At 43.2% G+C, this 20,810-nt stretch overlaps 2 protein-coding genes across 17 annotated transcripts in view; one reads left to right on the plus strand and one right to left on the minus strand.

The window, feature by feature from the left end:
- The window catches only part of LOC125330995 (guanine nucleotide exchange factor DBS-like), a 178,360-nt gene that overhangs the window by 79,262 nt on the left and 78,288 nt on the right, over positions 1-20,810 (plus strand). The gene's annotated exons all lie outside the window — the stretch shown is intronic.
- Positions 1,001-20,786, minus strand: B3GNT5 (UDP-GlcNAc:betaGal beta-1,3-N-acetylglucosaminyltransferase 5). 8 transcript variants are annotated; one of them, XM_048314806.1, is made up of 3 exons: positions 19,603-19,702; positions 18,921-19,042; positions 1,001-5,105 (listed from the first exon to the last, which is right to left on the minus strand). In XM_048314806.1, exon 3 carries the CDS (start codon positions 4,763-4,765, stop codon positions 3,629-3,631), a length of 1,137 nt encoding a protein of 378 aa, XP_048170763.1. In that variant the 5' UTR covers positions 4,766-5,105; positions 18,921-19,042; positions 19,603-19,702; the 3' UTR covers positions 1,001-3,628. The 8 variants fall into 8 exon arrangements, with proteins under 8 accessions (XP_048170763.1, XP_048170760.1, XP_048170762.1 ...); XM_048314803.1 differs by lacking the exons at positions 18,921-19,042; positions 19,603-19,702 and adding an exon at positions 20,631-20,786; XM_048314805.1 differs by lacking the exons at positions 18,921-19,042; positions 19,603-19,702 and adding an exon at positions 20,627-20,786.

Genomic DNA, 20,810 nt, shown 5'->3' on the forward strand with positions numbered 1-20,810 from the left:
GGGTTGGGGCTTTTTTACAGGTTTTGGGGTTTTTTTTCCTTAGAAGCATTAATTAGAAGATGTGAGAGAAGAAGTCATTAGAATAAGCCTTGCATGTGTTTACAAAAAACCCCAGTGTTAAAGAGCATCTCATAGTGTTCAGAATATTCACATTTGACTATATACCTCTGAGAAGCTTCTGGCCTTTTTCACTGCAAGCTAGAGTTTCTGCAAAATCTTGAGAAAAAGATTATTAATGATGCATTCTAAAGCACCAGATACTTAAATCACTTAGTTCAACAAAAAATATCAAGCAAACACAGTTTTATCTAAACTGCAGTTTCTAGGCCAAAGGGAACAATTAAAAAAAAACCCCAGAAAATGAAAAACCCACAACAAAACTCACCCTGCAAGAAGCCAAATGCCACAATTCTGACTTCATTTCATTTGTTATCTTCTTCACTATCATTTAGATAATTCATACTTAAGTTATGCCCGTCTCATACACTGGAGTTACCTGATGCAAATTCTGACTCCCTTTGTAAAAACCCTAACTTGATACATTATGTCAGACAAATTGGAGAGACATACAAATCATAATTATCTAAATTTAATTATACCCTGTAAAAATACCATGTCTGGTCCCCAAACCATCAGCTACTTTTCCAAAGGTGCAAAGTATGATCTGAAATCTTGTGTAGACAAGATACACATCTCCAGAGGAATGGCTGCCTGAAGAGAACATACAAATTATAACATTAACAACAGGTTAAGCTTCTAATACCTGGCAATTTCATTCAGCTTTAGACCTAGAAGCTTGGTAAACAAATTTGTGAGCTCTCTCTTTTCTTGGGAATGCCAGTTTTGCCTTTTGCCCACATGGGTGCAGGGGGAAAGTGAGGAGCAGTTTGAAGTCCTCTTGTAAAAAGGAACTCAGAACAACACTTAGAAGTATCAGAACTAATCCTGTCAGTTACAAAGAAAGCAACAAGAGATATTTACCTTTGCTGTATTGTTTAGGTTTTTTTAAAAGAAATAAGTCTGTTTATTCAAAACAAATTTTACAAAACAACTGTCTTTCTGTGGTACAGAGCAAAGTTTAAGAATAAATATTGAATACTTTGTATAAAAATTAGTAATATCAAAGGGAAACCGATGCAAACCAAACAAACAGGTAAAAAAAAAATAGCATTAAATATGCTGTGCAACAATGTCAAACTCTTAATGAGGAGTGACCATTCAGGCTGATACAGTTTTATTTGTAGAAGTACCAGCCCTGCATTGGAGCACCGAGACTATTGTTAAAAAAGATTCCTGATGGAAGTGTACAAATCTTAATTTGTGTTTACAATCAGAAAAGATGAAGTTTTCTATGTCTCCATTTTTTGAAAGGAGTGTCTTCATGCTTTCCTTTTTATTCAACAAGCAACTTCTTTTCACTGCAGCAAAAGAAAATGCATACTGCAAACATCAAGGCCCTTTTAAGATTAAGAAACAACCCAAACAACACTCAAACCAACTGTAAAACAAAGAATTTCAATGGTCAAAAGTGACTTTCAGATAATGGCAACTACATTTAAGCAGCATTTTAGATGTTAGCTGGTTAAAGCTACTTAAACCTTACTTTACTTTTGCTTGTATGAGTGAAAACAAATCCCAACGCATAGTTATGCTGGAAGACTATAGTCTTACTAGTACATTTTGGTTGCATACTGCATAGCATATGAAGACCCTCTTTCCCTTCAGTGAACAGGGTGGCTTTTTCTACCAGTGGAGTTTTGCTGTGCAGCTTTGTTGATTTAAATGGCTCACAACAAGTCAGAAATCTGATGAAGCAGCTTTCCTTCAATACAGAATAATACTTTCTCTATATGTGCATTTATTTTCTCTGTATGCAACAGGTTATATAGATCTACATCCCCAGTACTATTATCCATTTGTTTAGGCAAGAAAAGGAACTGCATTTGTTCCTTCTGAAACATAGCTGTTACACTCTTCGGTCATTCTGACACTGATAAATTATTTATTTGTGGGCTCTTTATATGCCCAATATTTGGGACAGTTAGGAATCTTATTATCTTCCTTCTGCAAAACCAATTGTAGAAAGTTACATATTTGACTTAATTCTAGTAGCTACCCTCCATCTGAACAGCTTAGAGAACAGTCAGCAAGCTCACTCTGGATTCTGTCTACACTGACAGATGCCATTATGCATTCAAACCAGAAAACCTGCAGCACAGCTCCAAGAGCAGTAGCAGTAGTTAAAGCAAGTTTACTACTCACAGCTTCAAATTAGCAAGTCTGTATAGCTGCCACAGGTTTGGCAATTAGCAACTAAGATATCTGTTCTGAGTGTCTGTGGAAGTACCTTTACTGAGCTGTGCAAGGACTGCAGACAGCCTACAGCTCTGGTTCTCTGCAGTATCTTCATGGCACCACAGGACAACTCATAAGGGCTGCTGTTTGCACATCAATTAGCTCTATTTTGGTTTACAAAGCACAGGTATTTTGTTCCTTTGCAAGTGATATTAACATTGAGATATATTCAAGGTACAGGGGTTTGTGGACACAAACAACCCTGAAATTTTAAAGACAATTTTGACTTCATGAGAAATATTTTAGTTATTATGATTTGTGTACTGAGTTTCTGTGAATCACCATCTCCCTATCCCTTCAATGCAAAGTCAAAGTTTGTACAGAAAATATCCTCCCTTGCTGTTAGGACAAGCATGAAATTTTGCTTTTTGAAGTCTTTAAGTCTTAAACTAGCTCTGTGTAACATTCTCGGGCACTTCTGCTTGCTTTTCACCTCTAGAATATTGGAAAACAGAAGCATTATTAAAAGAAAACTAATTTAACTTATATGCTTATTAAAAATTGAACTTTTAAAAAATATTGATTCAGTTTTCAGAAGACAGAGAAATATCAGCCCAACCAGTTACATGAGTAGTGTTTGACTTTTATAGCTTCACATTCTAATGGTGGTTCCTTTGTTACTTAAAATCACCAAGTCAGAGGGCATTCAAACACTCCCTATTTCAAAGATTTAGGGAGCTTTGAGAAAACAATTGTAGCAGGTCTTCACTTCTGGCACTCACTGTTTGTCAACTGTGCAGGTCCAGACAGACTTTGTATGAAGTATTGAGAAATGGTGAATATTTGTAGAGAGTTTACACTGCCTTAAACTACTGTGATAGTCTCATTCATCAAGCCAGAAGTTCCACTTTCCTCATGTTTTGAAAGGTCTACTCCATTTTGATATAACAGATTTTTTTTTGCCAAGTCTTAGTTCACCTAGCTTTTAAAAAAACCATCAGGACTGACAAGTTCAAAGAAACAGACATTTTCAACAAGCATTTCAAAGTCTAGAAGTCAAGTCCATTATAGTTCACTTATAATCCAGACTTGCATCCCTTGAAGAGTGTAAAAAAACCAGGCTACAATGTAAAAAGTTGAAGTACAACAGGAGAGCTATTCCAGTAAGTCTCTGAACAGGATCTGGGACCACCTTCTTCCTCTCCCTCTGCCCACCCCAAGTATTCATGTGTAAATTTTACCTTTTTCCATGTTTACATATATTTTGGATAAATACCTAAAACGTTGTTGCTCTGTCTTGGCTCAGTGGATCTTCACTGCAGATATTCAAGTATTAAGAAAACGCAGCTGAACAAGGATATGTGTCCACATAGTACAGTTTACAGAGAAGCACAATATTGACTAGTCTGCAGTACATTCTACCCCAAATCCCTGAAGAAATCTTTTTAACTTTGGGATCTGTAGCCTGCTTCCAGAGCTGGCGAAGATCATCTACATGTCCATGAGATGTCATCATCTTGTTATAAATGCAGGGATGATATGGAGCCTTTCCTTCCCCAGAAAAAAATACATGATATTGTGGTACAATTCCCATTTTATTGGCACAGAGACCCATGAAAACATCATCTATATAAAGACTTGTATTCAGAGTCAATGAAGCCTCATAGACTTTAGCTGCTACATCATTTGATACTACATATGCAGCTCCTGCTGTGTAGTCAGGGTAAGAGGGCCACTGGTACATTTCATATGGAACATAGTATTTGCTACTCTTGTCTCTTACGGGAGGGGATCCACGATGGACGCGACCAATCCAGAGATCTTGAGCACCCATTTGTGTGAGACTTTGGAGATAAGCAACGAGATTTGGCATATGGATAAATATATCATCATCTGCAGACATAATGAACCTGGCATGAGGACAGTAGGCATTCACCCAGCTAAACTGCAAAAGCAATTTAAGAGTAAGATTGTGAAAAGTATCCAAGAAGTCTTGCTGAATCAAATCATGGTATTTCTGGTCTTCGAGCTCAAGTTCTCTTTGCCGCTGTGTTTTCTGCAGATGGTCTGTTGGTTGTCCTAAAGCAAAAAGAGTTTTAATATTGGCATTAAGCTGAGAATGAACATACTTCTCATTACCCCAGGTTTGTCTAATTGCATCCCTTCGATGACGGTTTTCAGGAGAAGTCTTCACAAACAGTAGGAGAAGGACATCCTGCTGCTGACATTTCTCTCTGTGGTTGATCAAGTACTGGTAGCTTGATACTCTGTTCAGATTATCCCTGCTGATAGACAGGCTGTCATTCACAAAATGGTAGCTATTTATGAGGTATCTGTAGGAATAGGACTTCATATGGCTCACAATGTGATTATCAAACGGTACCCAAAAAATCATGAGACACAGTATGAAGCAAGTGGCACATATCTGCAAAAAATGGCATTTTCTAACTCTTCTGGGACTAACAAACATTCTGATGCAGTTTTTATAGTCCTTATTCTTGTTCAGGATCAGAGTTTTTACAGTGCTTGTGTTTTAGTGTAAGAGCACAGTGTCACCCTTCAAGATAAGTGTCCCTTGTAAGGCATGATGTCTTTCATTCAGTATCCTTGTGAAGACAGCTTTGTTCACAGACTTCACAAGTCATCTTTCTCAAAAAACGTTTTTCTTTGATTGAAAGAACACAGGCAGTTTTGAAAGATGAGACTTGCAGATGAGTGTTTTCCCTTTGGGGCATTTTGAAGCAAACACTACAGTTCTAATCGGACCTTCTTGTGTTTCTTTCCTTCATGAAGATGAACACCTGCCAATTCTGAAGGGGGGAGAGGAGAAAAGTTTAAGTGAGCTGTTATTAACACACTTAATTTTAGGTTTGGTCATGGAAATGAGCTGAATACTCAGTCACTGCCCATCACCACCCACATACACATCCCTCTCACTCCCCAAAATACAAAAAGAACCGACTGGCAGCAAGTCAGAGCCGGTCAATGGCCCGGAGCAAGCTTGTGGAGGCCAGTGAAAGAGGAGACGGACACAGAAACCTCTGTCTTAGACCCCCACTGCCATTAGCCGGCAGATTACAATATTTTGAAGTTCTTCTAAGCTCGGAGAGCGCCGCACCCTACAAATGGCCGAGTTTACAAAATGCCTTTTGGAACGGCACTCTGCTAAAGACCCAGAGCCAGGCGGAGCCCTGCGACCGCTCTGGGGGCAGCGAGTGCCAGGCGAGTGCCCGGCAGCGCTCCGTGTCCCCGCCCGGCAGCGCTCCGTGTCCCCGCCCGGCAGCGCTCCGTCTCCCCGCCCCGCCACCCCCTTGCGCACACTGGTCCTTCCCCCCGAGCCCTGAGGGCGCCGCGGTGGCCTCGTCCCGCACCGTCCCCGCCGCGAAGCCCCGGCACGGCCCCGCTGCTGTGCCCGACGCCGCCGGCCTGAGGGGAGCGGCCTGAGGGGAGCGGCCGTTGGGCCCAACGGCTGCGGCGCCAGAGGGGCCGCGAGCCCCCGCGCCGGCCGCTACCGCACCCCCCCAGCCCGGCAGCTTTCGCCGGTGCGCGGTTAAACGGCACAGGGGACACACACACGGACCGAGACACGGGCCGAGACACGGACCGGCTCCCTCGTTAGGTACCCTGCCACACGTACACCTCTCGACACCGCACAGCTCACACTTCAGCGCTGCTGTCTCTGCCGCCAGCTAGGGTTTAAGTGAAGAATCCAAAGCACAAAAGGCCACCCAAGTCCAGCCTTCTTGCCCTTGTAGCCGGAGTTGTCTCTGCTATATAATAAACAAGAACAGCCTGAAGTAGCAACTGCTTGTTCATCCCATAAAAAGCCGAAAATAGCTGTCAAGCAAGAAATGTAGGACTAGCACCATAAGGAATGACATCCCACAAACTAAGCATTTGTTGCACGGAAACAAACCCTGAAGCAAGAGAACACAAGCTATCACTTTCAAGTCAGAAGTTACGTGCAGCACAAATGTTTTGGAACTGCTTTAGCCATCTGAAGTCTTGCAACTAGATAGCAAGAGAGAACATAACACAGTATACAGTGATAAGAAAACTTGGGGCAATTTTGTGGTGCTCCAGGAAGGGGACCAGCTGCTCAAAATGGAAATAATGCCCTGGTGTTTCTGAGGATTGCAGGTTGTAATGCATAACAGAAAAGCTGTATGGGCAGTTTGGTGAATCAAAGTCAGTCAGCGCTTTTTATAGCATCAGTTTAAACCCTTTTTATTTTGGAAACATGAAGTTAAACAATGCACCTCAGAGTTATAAACTCAGCAACTTTACAATAGGACACTATTGCAAAGCTTACTCTGGTTTCAGATGAAGCACAGGGATGCAGACAAGCTGGAGTGTTATAGAAATCCCAATATTTGGTAGTTTCTTTTGAAGGAGTGTGTCTGAAGATACCAGGTTGTTCACTGCTATCATGATAAACTTAAAAGCAGAGGACTGAAAGTACAGGCAGCACAAGGCAATCTAACCACATGAAGCAAAGTTTACCTTGGTAAACAAGGGATACTCATCCCCAAATACAACTTTTTTAGATTACACTTGGATAAGAAGTTTGGGAAACATTTGGTAAAAGGAGACAAGTCAACACCACAGATACAAAGGACACGGTCACTGAGAGCTAGCAGTGGAACTAACCTACATGACAGTTATTTCCCCCTAGGGAAAAATAACAGCCTCCAGAAAAAAACAAAAACACCAACAACACGCAAACCAAACCCACACACCAAAAAAATCAACCACAAAACACATCATGGAAACAGCTTTAAATATGGAGAAGCTAGCAGGGGACAAGAGACATGCATAGACTCAGTTTTCTGCTCCCTAGCGCCCTTTCCTGAAGTCAGGGATGCTGTAAAGAGAACTTAAGCTTTTCCTTGGAGAAAAACAAGCCAGAAAATTAACTGGCTAAGTGCTGGAACAGTCTGGTGTGTCATTTCCTTGTTCTAGTTCAGCAGAACTAGATGAACCATTAGTAGACAAAAGTTGTTCAGAATCCTCCTCAGAAAAATACCTCTCAGGTAAAACTTTAAAATGTGACTACAGATGAGCAATACTGATGAAAAGTAAAGAGGTCTATACCCACTCGCCCATCTCTCTCCAAAAAAAGTATGGAGACGTGCACCAAAGGTACAAATGCACAAGTAGAGTCTCTCTGATTGTCAGAACTTTTTATAGCCCGTTTACAAGACTCAGCCTTTGGGCTTAGTCATGTTCTCCTTCCCTTAAAAGGAAAACAGGTTGAGACACCACAGGAGCTATTTGCTGCCGTTTAAATTTCGTCATTCCAGGAAAAGAAAATAATCCAACTCACCAGTGTGTTCTCCCTAGCAAGAGGAAACACCATGGAACAGAGACAAAACCATGCTTGACAGTCATTTTTCTGACCATAATTAAGGTGTTTTTTCCTCTTGGTGTGCATTTTCTTACTTGTGGTTGAAAGCTGTTAGATTCACTCTAAGATTGGAGAGAGACTGAGCCTTCCTTTCTGGCAGCTTTAAGATTAGAACTGCATGTGGTATTCCCCTCTGTTGCAAGTACTGCAGGCTTTTGCCATCCTGTAGCAATCCCGCCTTTCCTAAAGGAGTTTGTTATGTAACCTTTCAATATTACCACAAGCATGACTCATTGTAGCAACTGTTCACTATTCTGTGTTTTGCATTTGGAATATAGTCTAGGGTGAAAGAGGAGCTGGCATAGTTGGACTTGCAAACTCAATAGTTCGTAGAGTGACCACTATGGGAAAGCAAATCCTTAGGGAGCTACTTTAACTGTTCACAGAAGTCAATATTTGAAAAAAGCCAGTATGGAATTTATTTCAGGATAGAAGTAGAACAGTTTTGGAAAGTCAGCTAAGGAGAGACAGACAAGAGACATCCTAAAGAAACACAGAAACACCCTAGACATGAAACACCAGAGGCACAGCCCCTCACAGAAATAAACACAAAGGGACAACATTCACACAAAAGACATCCTACATGGAGATTTTTTCCAGCACCTGATAAAAACCTAAACCCAAGAGACCAACTAAGACAGAAAGAACATCTCAAAACTCCCAGCTACAACTTTTGTCGTGCGGTACCATACACAGGCTGGGCTTCAATACACCACATCCCTGCACAACATGTATTTTAGGACAAAGATCATAATGTATAGTTATTTTTCCCACCTAGGACAGAAGATATGTTCAGATCACAAGTGGCTTTGCCAGGCAATGCAGGATATACCAGGAAACATCATTTTAAATAGAACCATTTTTTACAATTGACTTGTAGCAACTGGCCCTTTCACATCAGCAACTCTTGGTTAAAGTTCAGAAGACCTACCAGAAAGATTGAAGACCTCAAACATTACCTAGTTCCAAACAGAAGTCATCTGAAGAGCTGCTGCTTTCTATGTCCATGTTTTGTCCTTGGCTGTTGGGGGCAGCCTCAGACTCACTCTGCCCCCAGTCCTGCCCTCTTGTCCTTACCACACCAACCTTCCACAGCTGCAACAGCTCTGGAATTTATATAGTTGTTCAACAATCCAAATTCAGCTCCTCCCAACCTCTTGCCCCCCCAAAGCAACCTGCTGAATCCCTGAAGAAAGTATCAGAAAGTGGCTAATTGAGGTCAAGCTGTGCCTAACCTAAAGTGCACAGTATGACTAAAGGGTTTCCTTTTGTAGAACCAGATGTAACATACATTTGTTTCTAAAGCTTTCGGTCTTTTCAGTTCTGAGGCTACTGCCGGGCTCTGGTACTACAGAAATTTTGAAGCCTAGGACAGGCTTTTGCTCTAAAGTCAGGATAGTTCTGCCGCATGAGCTACTCCATACCAGCTTGTTTGACACTGGAGTGGATGCTCAGGTTAGAAGGCACACTGTAGAGATGCTCCCTCCTGTTTCAGCTGCACTCCATCCTGCTTGTTCCATCCTGACATCAGATGTCACGGGGTGACAAGAGACGTCCTCTAAGCTGCAACACAACTTCTACAGCACTAAAGGAATGTGCCCAACCACAGAGGTGACAGAGGCAGATATGCTGCAGCTACAGCTGCATGGGCCAAGATTATCACTGCCTAGCTTTAAATTCAGACAGGTGTGTCAAGCCTAGTATAAGGATGGGACAATCCTGAAGAGAGTGAGTTGGATTTTCTTGAAGCTATCAAAATCTATTTAGAAAGGGGCTATGGGGTTCAAAGAACACATCTTGATATGTTTGAGAGTTCTGTTTGTTAAGCAGAATTTAAAACTTTTTTACCATGTTCGAAGTAATTTAAACAGTTATAATTCCTATGAAATTGAAGTCTTCCATCTCTAGTATTGATTTATGTACTGTTTACACCCAAAGCCCAAAGGAAATTTAGTCAAGTTCACACATCAAATAAGCCATTGATACACAAGTTTATCAAGATTTTTCAGTATGATTGACTAATTGAAGGTTAAGAAAGTACGTGTCTAAGTTAATGGGAGCAAAGCCTGAATGGAGTTTGCTGGTTACAGCTTTAGCTACAAGATTATGTAATCCAGGTTCCTCTGATGATTTTTCTGTTGCTGACATGTCTTCACAAGTCCTGTTATCTGTCATCTCTTCCCCAGCCTATGTCCTCCTTCTTCACTTCCCAATATTTGAAAAGTTCTTATATATTAAGTAGTTGCTTTGAAACTAATCTCCAGGTTTCTCTTTTATGGGAGCTGAGTCACAAAAAGAAGAACAGAAATACTAAGTAGGTTACATCCTGGCACTTCTAAGACTTCCTGCCATAGTGACACTTTAGGAAAAAAGACGCAGTAAGTTACTTACCTAAGTCTGCCTTCCTACATAGTTTGCTAGCACCAAGAAGAAAAAAAATCACAAACAGCCTGCAAAGAAAATAATTTCAAGTAACGTCAAAACTTCCAGTGTTACACCTTGTTCTGTCCAAACTGTTGAGAAATGGAAGCTAATTCAGCCAAATATTCTGTAGGAAAATGTGGTCACAATGGCAATAGAATTAACAAAAAGAAACAGTTCAGTGCTCCAAAGATCTATGAAAAGTTTAGAATCAGGTCACAGATGTTGCATCAATAAGGAACATAATGCATCAATGGCTGACAGTAGCTTTGTAATTTTTGTTTCAAGAACATATAACCCATCTTCTGCAACCTCCTATGCAGGCTTCACCTGCAAGCTCTTTAGTTTGCCTGCAAATCCTACTCAGGGAATAGATTTCTGGGATGATACACCAGCATTTTTACATGCTCTTTGTGCATATGTTGAGGACTTCTCAGGTTGAACAGACACCTGATTTTCCATGAAGGTGAACATCCAACACTTTGTAAAACACAAACTCCTTAAATGACTCTGAAATTGCTCAGTCAAGAGGAATCCCCTTGTTAAAAACAATGGGCATTGAAGCACAGCACTTCCTCCAGGGAAGTTCTGTATCAGAGTAACTACAACAACACTTAGAAAAATGAGCCATTTGAAGCTGTGCCCACTTGCTGAGTCTCACTGATGGCTAAAACTTGCAAGTGCTGAGCAATGTTGGCAGAGAAATTAAAAGGATGGCAAAGCTTTAGATGGCAATTGAGTAAAGCAGTTCAATTCCTTCAGGGCTGGAAGCAGAAACAGGTTGCAAATGCTTAGCACTGCCAGGAAGCAGCTAATTGTCAATAGAGATTTAGTTTCTACACAGGTTTTTCACTTACTGTAACTATTGGGTGGGAAGAAAGAGTGATTTCTTCAGTCTCCCCTAAAATGAACTGAAAGCTTCCCAGCTGCTACAAGCCGATGTAAATGGAGACATCTGCCAGAATGGACAGATTTGCCTTCTTAAATTGCTTTCATCAAGATCAGTTGCCCAAAACAGCCACTGGGGAGATGGCAGGAGAGGAGCAGGACCACATCTTTCAAGTATCAGTCTACATTTAGACTGCAATTCTCAGTTGTTTTAACCTCCCATATCCACTGCAGACTCTTCCCCATACAAGCTGGAAGGAAGGATGGCATTTTCTAGCATGAGTCTCCAAAATATGAGTCATTTAGTTCAAGGGATTTTGCATAAAATGCACAAGCACCAACATGAATTTTTTTGCTTTGCATGCAGCAGATTGGGTGAGAAGAGCCTGCTCTTTGCACTGAGAGTAAGGATAATATTCTGAAGTTTCAGTCTGGCAGTGACATGATTGAGGCCACATGTCCTCTTATTCTGAGCAGAGTTAAGCACTTAATTCTCACATAGACAAGTCAGAGCTCTAAGACACAGCTACAAAGGCTGTAATGGCACCTATTGTACAACCCACCACATCTGTTTTGGCAGCAATGAGCTCTAACGATGCACTGAGCAGCAGCCCAAATTTATGTAAGTTCTCTTTCACAGTGCAAGCATTTAAAGACATATGAGACTGGCACACATTCCTTTCTACTCCCATGTGCCAAGGCAAAAGGAGGTAGGAAAGGGGCAGAGCACATTAACTGCAGCTGTTAATGCTACCTCATTAGTATAGCCTCTGGAAAGTCACCTCCCTCTCCATTTTACAGTAGATATTTCTGTTTGTATTTGGAGTCTTATCTGGAAGCTTCTGTGCAAGTGGTGTAACGAGTTTTCTAGCGATTATAATATCACTTACTCCCAGGACATTACAAACACAGCTTGCCTGCAAAAGTGGGCAAGGACCACAAGAGGCATTACAAAGGACTTGCCACTACTTTCTATGCCACATTAGTGTATTCACCTCTTTACAAAAGTGTATTGCAGGCAATATTGCAAGAAGGACATCCCATTAAACATGGCACACTTTGAGCTGAACACAGAAGAAAACTATTTTCCCCATACTAGAGATAGCAGTTGTGAAATATCAAGCAGTTAAGGGTCCAGTACAAAACTCAGCACTGGAAGACAAGAAATTGCAAATTCCTTAGTTAGGCATTAATACTAAATATCCCTGTTTCATAGCATGTTCCAGTTGAAGATCTACAACATCAGGGCCCCATCTAATCAATAATTTTTTCTGCTGCTGTTTTAAGTAAGCCCATTCAAATATTTATTTGCAGCTAGATCTAGAGATGTTATTTCCTGACTATTTTCCCCACAAACCTGAGGTGATTTCTGTTCCAGTCTTCAGGCCATACCTGAAGATCAAGCTGAACAACTATCTGAAGCAGACTTTTTCCATGTTAGCTGCCAAAGTAAAAGAGTAAGTCAAATTTCAGACTGACACAACTAACTGTAAGACTAGTTCAAGCTGCCTTTCTATGGGGACTCTCAGAAACCTTTCTTTTGCCCAGTAAGACTACTTTTAAAAAATGCAGTGAGTTAGAAAGTGTGTGAAGGGCTTGTTTAAACAGGTGGCTAACACCATTGTACCACGGCCATTTCTAGGTTTTAAGATTTTCATTCCAGAGTAAATACTCTCTCATCTGCTTCCCAGTCTGTCCCTCTTCCTAAGACACTACTGTAGCCTGTGATCCCAATTCAGCATCAAACTCCAGATGGATGTCCCATACTGCAGCAAGAGCTTGGATGTTACATGGGTGTGCCATATGGGCACTGAGGCTGGAAGACAGACAAATGAGAATTTGTAAATTCAGTTTTAGGTTAGGATACAGGGTGTTTTTGTGCCAAAGGATTGTGTTTTTCTCTTTCAGATAGACCAGTGATGAGAAAACATGTTGAATTAAAAATGTCAAATATACTGGTTAACTTACAGGGTATGGGAGCTGGTGGGTTTTCTTAGTGTTCTATTAGATTAACTCTCCCTGTTCTACACTGAAGTTAGCACAGACCAGAGGTGAACTCTTGAGTCCACATGGCAGAGTATCATCCCATCAAGACTTCCCAGATCAGTTCAGCTGCATAAATTTTCCTGTCTCTCTTAAGCATGGCTCATTCACCTCAGCCAAGTCTCATGCTGACTTAACCATCCAGACACCATTCAGGCTCTATAGACAACTGAGCATGACCGAAGTCCTGCATCACCCTTTTCTGCATCAAATCCTTTCCTCCAATAGTTTCTTTTCCCAAACACACAAGTAGAGCCCAGGGAGACAAACCTACAGGTTTGCTTGTACCCTGCAAACCGCATACAAAAGGGTTGGAGGAAACTGGGTTACAGAACACTAGTGCTGGTTCCCATCCTAAGTCAGAACCAACACCACTTTTGCTAAAGACTCTTCCATCTTGATGACCCAAGTGACACAGTCAGGAACATAGCCTGGTTTTCAGCTCTGTTGTCAGGGAGGTGTCCAGGTCTGCAGTTTCAAGGCCGTGCTTTCCCCACCACACAGATACACCCAGCAAGCACCAGGTCCAACGCTACACTGAATCCACCAGGCACAAAGCTGTACCTCGAGCAAAGCACACACTTACACACAAAGGTCTAGTAATTTAAGCTATGGGATGCTGCTCTGTGGAGAAAAACAATACTTCTGTCAACATCTAAGAAAGCACATGCATATGTAATTAATTATAAAAGATGAGCTTTCTGGTTAATGACAATGAGGAAGAGAACCTCTTTAAGATGACCTGTAAAGGCTCATCCCCTCCCATGAATGTAGTGGAGCTGCCATTACCACAACACTTCAAAGGCCTCCTCTTGAGACCACCAAGAGCAAATATAGCCCAAGCCACTCCATCTTTCCATACACCCACAGACCTACATGCACTTAAGAACAGACAGCCATTGCCCACTGTTCCTTGGCCCTGAACAGAGTCCGCCCTTGTTCATTCTCACCCCCTCCCGTTCACTGCTGTACACAGCTGCCACCAGCTCTTAAGCTGAAAGAGAGAAGTGCTGTATTCTGCTCAAGGCTGAGGGAAGAGGGAAGTTATTAATGACCCTGTCTGCTTCTTGCATAATCCCATCTAGTGGGATGTCTTCTTTCATTAATAGGAAATGCATCTATCCAAATCAAGCAAGCAGCCTATCTGATCACCCATTCACTTCTTGTTTAGCATTTGTACTGCAGTTATTTTCTTAAGAGATTAATTACCATTTGGGGTAGCTCAGCAGTAATTTGATAAAATTGTTTCAACACATGCAGATGCTGTGTAAATGTGAAGTTTATATATGCTATATACACACACACACACATTTTCTATAAAAGCATGAAGTACCAGTCATTCAAGATGTACCAGCAGAAGTTAAAGAACTCACATTTTTAACTACTTTAAAATTAAAGTTACACAAACAGCACCTTAAATTCAGCTAAAGAGTCACCCTAACTTGACGCAAATAATTATCTAGAAATAGCAACACATTAGACTGTCCATTTCTCCTAACTTCCAGCCTTCAATTCTGAAAGCGTTTACAGTCTTCACAGACCTAAGAAGAGCCCGGAATAGTTGTAGCATTGAAACTGAAGAAACATTATGTTAAGAGGCACAGGAGATAGTTTGAGTAACCAAACTGCTAAACAAACAAGCATTATCCAAACCTGTAAGGTTCATGTTCTCCACTCTCTATTCGTATCAAAAGATCCCACTTGTTGGGAAGTGACTGTCAGTTAGGGGAGAGGGCTATAGAAGACAGAAAAGTTTCGCTGTACTAAGTGTACTGGACGAGCTGGCCAGCAGAAAGGACCAGAGAGGATAATGTTTCACCACTGATTTAGCACTGATTCTATGAGATCTGGATTCATATATCCAGCTATCCTTTTCCATTAGTTCAATAGTGAAATGTTTAATTTCAAATATTTTATGTGATTTCATAAGTTTCAAGGTTCTAATGTAGTTTACACATTTTAAAGTTTTCAAGACAGTCAAGTGTTTCACGTCACAAGCTGATAGTTCTCTGAAAATTTAAAAACAGATTCAGTACTGAAGGCTTCTACATGCATATTGGGGGTCTCCATGGTTGCCTCAAGCCAGCCATAAAGACGTAAGCATCTCAGATTTTAGGATAATGTGGATGGAGAACCACTTCAGCATATACAAAGGAGCTGCAGATTGGCTGGGATAATAGCGATGCAAGGCTTTGTTTAAGCCTGTCTGCGAACGGGGTGGGATGAATTCCATTAATCCTCTCCTACTTCTGTGGGAACTAAGGAGAATTTTGGCTTTTATACAGCCTCTTCTGCAATGCAACAAGGGCAGGGATTGAACAGGAGACACATGCCTGATTTTTGTTGTTATTAAATATGGGGAGCTGGAAGAGCAGAGGCTCATGGCAAAAAAGCAAAGCAAAGCACCTCTCCTCCCCCACCTCATGCACTTAGGAGAAACACAAGAGCTGCAGCCACTGAGGAACAGCATCCTGCAATTCCAGCTCACCACGGCTCAAGCGCCCTCCCTGAGAGCTGCTAACAAGCAGCCACAACAAGCCACAAAACAGAGGACTAAGCAAAGAGTTCCTCAGGCCTAGCTTCAAGATGCAAATCAGACAAGAAAAGTCAAACAAAGGAGCTGCAAAACACTTCCAACGTGTTTAATAAGGAGTGGGATTTGTCCAAGACTACAGTCTTTGTAAATTAAATGAAGGAACCTGTGTATTTGCATTTAACCAGAAATACTTGTCTCAGCTTAGGAGAAAGGGGTAATAGGTCACACTAGTCAATAACATCAAGAGCCAGTAAAATAATATTTTTACATATATAAAAATACATGTCTGTTGTATATATATGTGTGTGTGTATATATACACACACACTTATTTGCAAGATTAATATATGGCCAAGAAAGTAACTAACTACCTACAGCACTACACATACACACAGCACCAGATTAGGAACAGCTGTGAGGATAGTTTAGTGAAACGACATTAGGTAGAAACTATAAATGCAATTCAGTGAGAGACAGAACTACAAAACACCAGTCTGTGGACTGTAGAAGAAAGCTGCAAAGATGGGAGCAGAAGCTTACAAGGCAGGGATGATTTAAGGCATGACTTAAGAAGGGAAAACAAAGACGCCGCTAAAGAAGCCTGATCGTTCTAGAAAGTTGAACTTCGAGAACAATGCACTAAAAAGCCTGTATTTGTAATTACCACAGGACTTTACTCAGGTCTTGCTGACAAAGCAGCCAGAACCTCAGAAAACAATTAGTCATAAATATGGTACCTTTGCCACCCTTATTACCCACTAGAATGCTTCCTACTAAAAATGTAGTGAATAAATATGTTATTGGAAAGTCAGGAAAGTTACAAGGAAGAGTTGTGAAAGACTTTGTGTGGTTTTAACAATAAAACACATGGGTTGCACAGTCTGGTGCACAGTGCAAAGTTAAAGACTAAGCATCCTTTGGTTAACCAAGTCAAGTAGCAGAAACTTCATCCTTCCTCTGCCTGTTTCATATTCCGTACAAAACCACAACTAATCAGGGGCTGAGGGCACAGGGCTGCAGCACTGTATGTAAATTGCTACTGATGAGTAGCAGTTTAAAGAACAAGAAAAACTAAGTTTTCTGCCTTAAGACAAAAGGCCAGTTTTGTCTGACAAGCCTCCTCAGGTCTTAGTGGAAGTGAGACTGGAAGAAACGAATGATGCAGGATACGATAGGAGAAGAAATGTGAGCAGTCTTAGCGGGCCAACAGCATGTTCAATTTGAAGAAACTTTCCTTAGCTCTAACTGCAAAGGACCAATTAAATCTCTTCCTTTAGAGCCAAGTCCCAAAGCACCTCCAACAATATGCTCTGTGTTGACAAAAGAAGTTCTTTATTCCCAAGTTCCTACCTCACCTGAAAGGTGGCAGTGTACCTTCAGAGCATGGCAGCATTCCTGGGAGTTCTGGGTGTCAATTTTTTATTCAAGTCTTAAACTACATTCAGAAATCTGGAGTTAGTACCAGACAGTCAACCTCGACCTTATGAAACTGCCTTGCATAAAGCCAAGACAGGAACACTTACAGCCTGTGGTCTTTGCAGGGTGTACCTGTGTGTCCCTCTTCAGCAGTCCTGCCAACTCAGTGGCTTTTGCTTACAACAACATTCTCTTCTTCCGAGGTCATCTGTTTGCAGGTTGTTTAAGCAGCCTTGGGATCTGTTAGATTTTATGAGTTATTTGGGCATGTGGCAGCCACAGCATCTCCAAGCAGCAATTCTGAGTTGAAGATCAGACTATGCAGCCAACCAAGCAACCAGTAAACTTCAGGACTGGTACAGGTTCATTCTAAAAAGTTGCAATTCCAAAATCAAGGCGTGTCATCATCCCACTTCCATGCATTGTGGTGGTTTCCCCATTGACTATAAAATTTAAGTCAAGTGTCATCTGGCAAAAATCCTTCCACAGCATTCTCCCTGTTGCTGCCGGGGGCAAAGGTCCTACCTGGCAAACTTTTGAAAGAAGGGACCCTCTCTAGTATCCATGACTATTATTTCAGTTTTTGAAGACTCAGGAATGCACAGGTCTCAGTTCAGGATCTGGACCACTATCCCCCAAATGTTGCAAAGAATCCAAATAATATGTCTCCTTTATCAGTGAAAAATCCTGCTTTCACTTGGGCCCAACCTGACAGAGGTGGGCCATGCTGCTTTCCACAGGAATTTAAAGATTAGTTATTACTGAGGTCTGTTGCGTAATTAGATAACTCACTTGAGAGGTGCACATCCTAGGAAGCTAAGGAAGGTATCTGACTAAACTCTGCAAGTGCCCTGTGGAAGGAAGAGCCGGTAGTGCAATGCTAATCCATCATGTTCTGGTTCCCTCCACCTCTTTTTGCCAATTCCAAAGCCCAGCCAGATCCACCGCAGTAACAGCAATGCCACAGGGAGGTTCCCCAACAACAAAACCCTCTCAGCACTTCTGTACTTTCAGTAACCAACATCTTCAAGTTAAAGGATTACCTAGACAGTTGCTCAGGTACAGAGGGATAACCACGGCAGAGGCAATGCTCAGGACATCCTGGATGCTGTAACACTGTAGGTGCAGAGTGACACCAAACACATAAGCCACTGGCATTTCCAATGATAAGCGATGACTTGCAGGGTTTTCCACATGCTTCTCCCTAATCTGTAGGTGAATTACCATTCCCAGCATCAGTACTCACTACTCCAGTTTGGCCAGATGTCAGAGAGACTGTCCCAACTTACTGCTTTGGGCAGCAGGAGCAACCAGTTTGTTTCTCAATAATTTGGGATCTTAGAGAAAGCAGAAAGTGATACAGTTTTGTTTCATTCAATGGAAGACAACCAGTAAGCAGATACTATTACATTTCTTAGCAGAAAAACAAACTAACAAACCTCAAAACCTTTACCTGCAAAAAAGCCCACATTTTTACTGTGATACTACATTTCTGTATATAGTAGATGGTGGACTTCTATGAAAATAGTTCTGTGCAAAACAACCAGTAACTTCCATAATGTCAGAGAAACACCCAGCTCTGTGTGACAGTTCAGCCTTCTGGAATACTGCTAGAATATTCCATGACTGTTACCAACAGTGACTTACTGTCTCCTGCCCTATTCAACAAGAAAAGAGAAAAACCCTTAGATTGCAGATATTTTTCCATTTAAAAAAATAATTCATTCCTTTTCTAGCCCCATCCTTTTCCCTTTCCAACTGCTAGGAGAAATGCAAGAAGTGGGGAGAAGGGAGAACAAGACAGCATCATACAAACCAGATTTCAACAGCTGCACTGGCAGTTTCAACACTGCTGCTAAGAGATCCCCACGCATGAGCCTGGGCAGTCCCGAGATGAGGATGCTGCAGCACGTACCGAGTTCTCCACTGCCTTGCCGAGCCAAGATAGTTACAGGCGTTCTCATCATTGTCTTGCACTCAGTGTAGTTGCTTACACCGGTGTAATGGCAGCCTCCCATCTCGGGATACTCCCAAGATCTTGCGCAGAAGCAGTTAACGAAGCAACTTTTCCCAAAACAGCTCAGGTGTTTTCTGTGCTCCCCGCTGAGCCAGTGCGGTTCTCCCCTTCCTGGGGCCCCGCCGCCCCCAGCCCGGCCGAACCCGCGGCTCTACCCCGCGCCCCCCTCCCGGCGCGCAACAAGGGCATCCCCAGCTCTCCCGAAACCTTTGAAACCCAGGAGAATCGAACATACCGGGAAAATCGCGGGCTGGAGGACACCCCGCCGACCCCACGGGGTTTCCCCCGATGGCTGTTGCCGCCTCCCGGCAGCCCCGCGACCCCCAGACTTGCGCAAACCGATGGTGATCCTCCCCGCTCCGCGCCTTCCCCCGTCCCCATCCTCCGAGGCATCCGCGGAGCCCGGGAGTGGCCTGGGAGGGGCGGCAGGCAGGGAACAGCTTCCAGCCATGCGGCTGCGGGCGCCCCTTCGGGGGAACAAAGGCGGGAGCCGGCGGGCCAGTCCCCGCACACCCCCCGCCGCCAGCATCCCCCTTGGGAGCTCCGCAGCCTGGCCAAGAGCACAGACAAAAAAAGATACTCTTTTTTTAGCTTTGCTTAACGCAAACGCCCTTTTTGAAAGCATTCACTCTCCTCCTTTTGCCTAATGCGTTTTCTCCTGCCGATTTTTCCTACGGGGTGCCCAAAAGCTGCTCGGGGCGGCGGCAGCCTCCGTGCCCACGTTCCCGGGCAGCGCCGCTGCCGGCCGCGCTCCTCAGGCGCTACCGAGGCCGGGGCGGGCGGCAGCCGCGGCGCTCTCGGGGGCGCGTCTCCGTGTTGCAACGCAGGGCTGCGCGGAGAAACTCCCAGCCGGATCTGCGAGTTTCTTGTGTGGGAAAAGTGGAGGAAGAAAAAAAATCCCACACTTTTCCTGTAGAAAAAAAGTAGTTTGGAGAAATAGGAAGCCGGGAGGGGCTGCTGGAGCAAGAGGCGGGAGGAAACGGCGCGCCTTTGAATGGGTTTTTTCACCGCAGTGCTCGAGTGGCCGGGAGTTTTCCCTCCAAGGCTCAGGGCATGAGAAAGACCCTGAAAGTGCCACAAAAAGCCTGATCATTTTCTGCCCCCCTTTTTTGTTTTTTCTTAAACATAATCGACTGCCAAACAATCAGAGGTTGGGAGGAATCTGCTAAAAGGCTTCGCAGAACAGGCATCAAAACTACACTGAAGTTTGGGTCTCGTTTATCCGAGGGATTTGAAATCCCAAAATGCTTCTTTAGGACGGGAGAGGGGCAGGCGCGTACGGCGTTAATGGATGCGGTCTGCACCGAAACCTTGGAAACAAAGCAGTTGGAAAACTCGTTTGTCCATAGCAGGGAACCGCAATTCCTGAAACGCGGAGAAGTGAGACGCTCTCCTCCCCTGAACAGACCAGCTCTTACAATCCCTGAAGCCAGGCAGAGAAGAGGGGGGGGGGGAAAGCATTTAGAAAATCCGAATATTTTCGCTAATTTTAATTACCCGGCGACTCGCTTTAGCCATTAGAGGAGCGATCAACCCGGCTGCTCTTAGCTAGGAAAGCGCGAGCGGCGACGGGACGACACCCAGCAGAGATTTGCGCACCTCACCTACCGAACTGGCCGGAGAGCTGCTTTCTCCTCCGCTTGCTTCCTCGGGCAGCAGGGACAGGCCGGGCCACCGCGCTCCCCGGCAGCAGATGGGCTCCGGCGGCCCGGGAGCCACCGGCTCCGCCCCCTGCGCCGCGCTCCCCGCGCCCGGCCCGGGCTCCCTCTTCGGCTTGGGCGTCCCGCT

This window comes from Corvus hawaiiensis, chromosome 10, assembly GCF_020740725.1.
Source record: "Corvus hawaiiensis isolate bCorHaw1 chromosome 10, bCorHaw1.pri.cur, whole genome shotgun sequence".
NCBI lineage: Eukaryota > Metazoa > Chordata > Aves > Passeriformes > Corvidae > Corvus > Corvus hawaiiensis.

Bases quoted from the DNA above. Each gene is read 5' to 3' on its own strand.
- B3GNT5 (XM_048314803.1), bottom strand. From the start codon at position 4,765: ATGTTTGTTAGTCCCAGAAGAGTTAGAAAATGCCATTTTTTGCAGATA.